Here is a 2588-nt window from a genome sequence, read left to right as displayed (position 1 = left end):
CTTAAGATCGCCATTAGGTACCGATTCAGGTATGCCTCTGAACCGGAGATTATTCCTCCTTCCTCGATTTTCCTGATCTTCCATTGCAGCATGGAGAGGGTTTATGTGGTGCTGACATGAGGCGAGGGAGTTGGAGACCGCTGAGCTGTGTTCTAAGGCGGCCTGTTGTGTGGCCTCCAGGGATTCAACTCTGTGGCCTATATGTTGTATCTCGTGTGTTAGCACTGAGATCTCGTGCTTGAGGGGCGACAGGGCCTCTGCTAATGCCTGTTTGATAAATTTTCTGGATACTGGTAGTGTACGGGAGCATTCTGACTCACCCCCATCGCTGTCGCCTTCGGACCAGCCTTTCTCTGAAACCGCTACAGCACGTTCGTCTGCCGGCGCCATCTTGGATTCTTTAGTCACAGATGCTGCAGCTTGCTTTTTCAAGTATTTTGCCATCCCTGATCCCGGATTTGGACCTGTGGGGATTATGGCGGGTTCAGTGGGTTTCTGTCCCCCGATTTTTACCATTCTGAAATCTGGTGGCTAACGTTAGCTTATCCCTTTAGCAAGGAAGTGTACGGAGCTCAGCCGAGCATGTCTACACAGCGCGGCTGTTGGCTCCGCCCCCCCTAGAGCCGGGTTCTTCTTTGTGGGGAAGATGGATGGAGGCTTGAGACTCTGCATCGGTTCTTCAATCGGATCACGGTGAAGAACCGGTACCCTCTGCCTCTGATTGATGATTTGTTTTCTCAGGTGGCACGGATCTTCACCAAACTCGATTTGAGGGATGCATATAACTTGGTACGTGTCAGAGAAGGTGAGGAATGGAAGACCGCATTCAACACCAGGGACGGGCATTACGAGTATCTCGTTATGCCTTTTGGTCTCTGTAATGCTCCTGCGGTCTTCCAGGAGTTCATCAATGATGTCCTCAGGGATTTCTTAGGTAGATTTGTTGTTGTCTATTTAGACGACATACTAATCTACTCGTCGGATCTGGTGTCTCATCGGAGACACGTGTGTCAGGTTTTCCAAAAACTGAAAGAGAAGAACCTCTTTGCCAAACTAGAGAAGTGTCTGTTTGAGGTAACGGAATTGCCTTTTCTGGGGTACGTTATCTCAGAAAGGGGACTAGCTATGGATCCATCCAAACTTTCTGCTGTCTTAGATTGGCCTCGGCCTAAGGATCTGAAGGGACTGCAGCGTTTCTTAGGCTTTGCCAACTTCTACCGCAAGTTTATAAAGAATTTCTCTGCGATAGTGGTACCTCTCACTAACCTCACTAAGAAGGAAGCTAATCCTTCAAAGTGGACGAGAGAGGCAGACAGAGCCTTTGAAACGCTAAAGCAGGCCTTTTGCACTGCGCAAATCCTTACTCATCCAGACACTTCCCGACCCTTTGTCCTCGAGGTCGACGCCTCCGAGGTTGGTGTTGGGGCAGTTCTTTCACAGTATTCTGGGGTCCCTGAGAGGTTACATCCCTGTGCCTTCTTCTCTTGGAAGCTCTCTCCAGCCGAGTGTAATTATAACATCGGCAATAGAGAGCTTCTGGGAGTAAAATTGGATTTTCAAGAATGGAGACAATGGCTAGAGGGTGCGGAACATCCCATTACAGTTTACACTGACCACAAAAATATAGAGTACCTAGAGACTGCCAAGAGACTCAATTCCCGACAAGATCAGTGGGCATTGTTTTTCACCCGCTTCAATTTTCGCCTCATGTATAAGCCAGGTTCTAAAAATGTGAAGGCATATGCTCTGTCCCGCTGCTTCCCTGAGGCTGCTTCCATCCTGAGATCTGAGCCCGAGAATATTCTTCCCACTAAATGTTTTCTGACCGCCCTAGGGACCGAAGAGTTAATGGAGGACTTGTCCTCTCTTCTCGAGCCTTCACAGGCAGAGAGTCTGCCCAACAAGCCCGAGGGGCGATGGTCTGTACCAGTTAACCTTCGCTTAAAAGTTATCCAACAGCTTCACGACTCCAAGTCTGCAGGGCATCTGGGTGTTAAGAAAACACTTGCCCTTGTTAAACGTCACGTTTGGTGGCCCAATTTGTCCGTGGATGTTAAGGCCTACATCCAGGCATGTAGTGTGTGTGCTCGATGTAAACCGTCTCGGTCCACCCCTTCTGGTTCTTTGCTCCCACTGCCCATTCCTCAGGTTCCATGGACTCACATCTCCATGAACTTCATCACAGATTTGCCAAGGTCCTCTGGAAGTATGGTAATCTGGGTAGTGGTGGACAGTTTTAGTAAAATGGCCCATTTTATCCCACTTCCCGGATTGCCCTTGGCCAGAAAATTGGCAGCTCTGTTTTGAATCATGTCTTTTGATTACACAGAGCGTCGGATGATATTGTTTCAGATAGAGGTGTTCAATTTATCTCTTGGTTCTGGTGCTCTTTCTGCTCCCGGTTAGGTATAAATTTGTCTTTCTCTTCCGGTTTTCACCCAGAGACCAATGGTCAGACAGAAAGGACTAACCAGACCCTGGAGCAATATCTCTGGTGCTTCGTGTCAGACTGCCAGGAGGAATGGGCCACGCATCTACCCTTTGCGGAGGTGGATTATAACAACTCTGAGCATGCTTCCACTAAGATG

At 48.7% G+C, this 2588-nt stretch overlaps 1 protein-coding gene across 1 annotated transcript; it reads left to right on the top strand.

The window, feature by feature from the left end:
• The first annotated feature begins 775 nt into the window (after positions 1–775).
• On the top strand, positions 776–2341 carry LOC120981458 (uncharacterized mitochondrial protein AtMg00860-like). Its single transcript, XM_040410998.1, has 3 exons — positions 776–805; positions 901–1413; positions 2330–2341. The coding sequence occupies exons 1-3, from the start codon at positions 776–778 to the stop codon at positions 2339–2341; spliced, it is 555 nt and encodes a 184-aa protein (XP_040266932.1).
• Positions 2342–2588: the final 247 nt, after the last annotated feature.

This window comes from Bufo bufo, chromosome 11, assembly GCF_905171765.1.
Source record: "Bufo bufo chromosome 11, aBufBuf1.1, whole genome shotgun sequence".
Classification (NCBI taxonomy): Eukaryota; Metazoa; Chordata; class Amphibia; order Anura; family Bufonidae; genus Bufo; species Bufo bufo.
This window is presented reverse-complemented; position numbering and strand designations above follow the sequence as displayed.

Bases quoted from the DNA above. Each gene is read 5' to 3' on its own strand.
- LOC120981458 (XM_040410998.1), top strand. From the start codon at position 776: ATGCATATAACTTGGTACGTGTCAGAGAAG. The intron at 806-900 runs GTGAGGAATGGA...GCGGTCTTCCAG, and splicing joins CTTGGTACGTGTCAGAGAAG to GAGTTCATCAATGATGTCCT.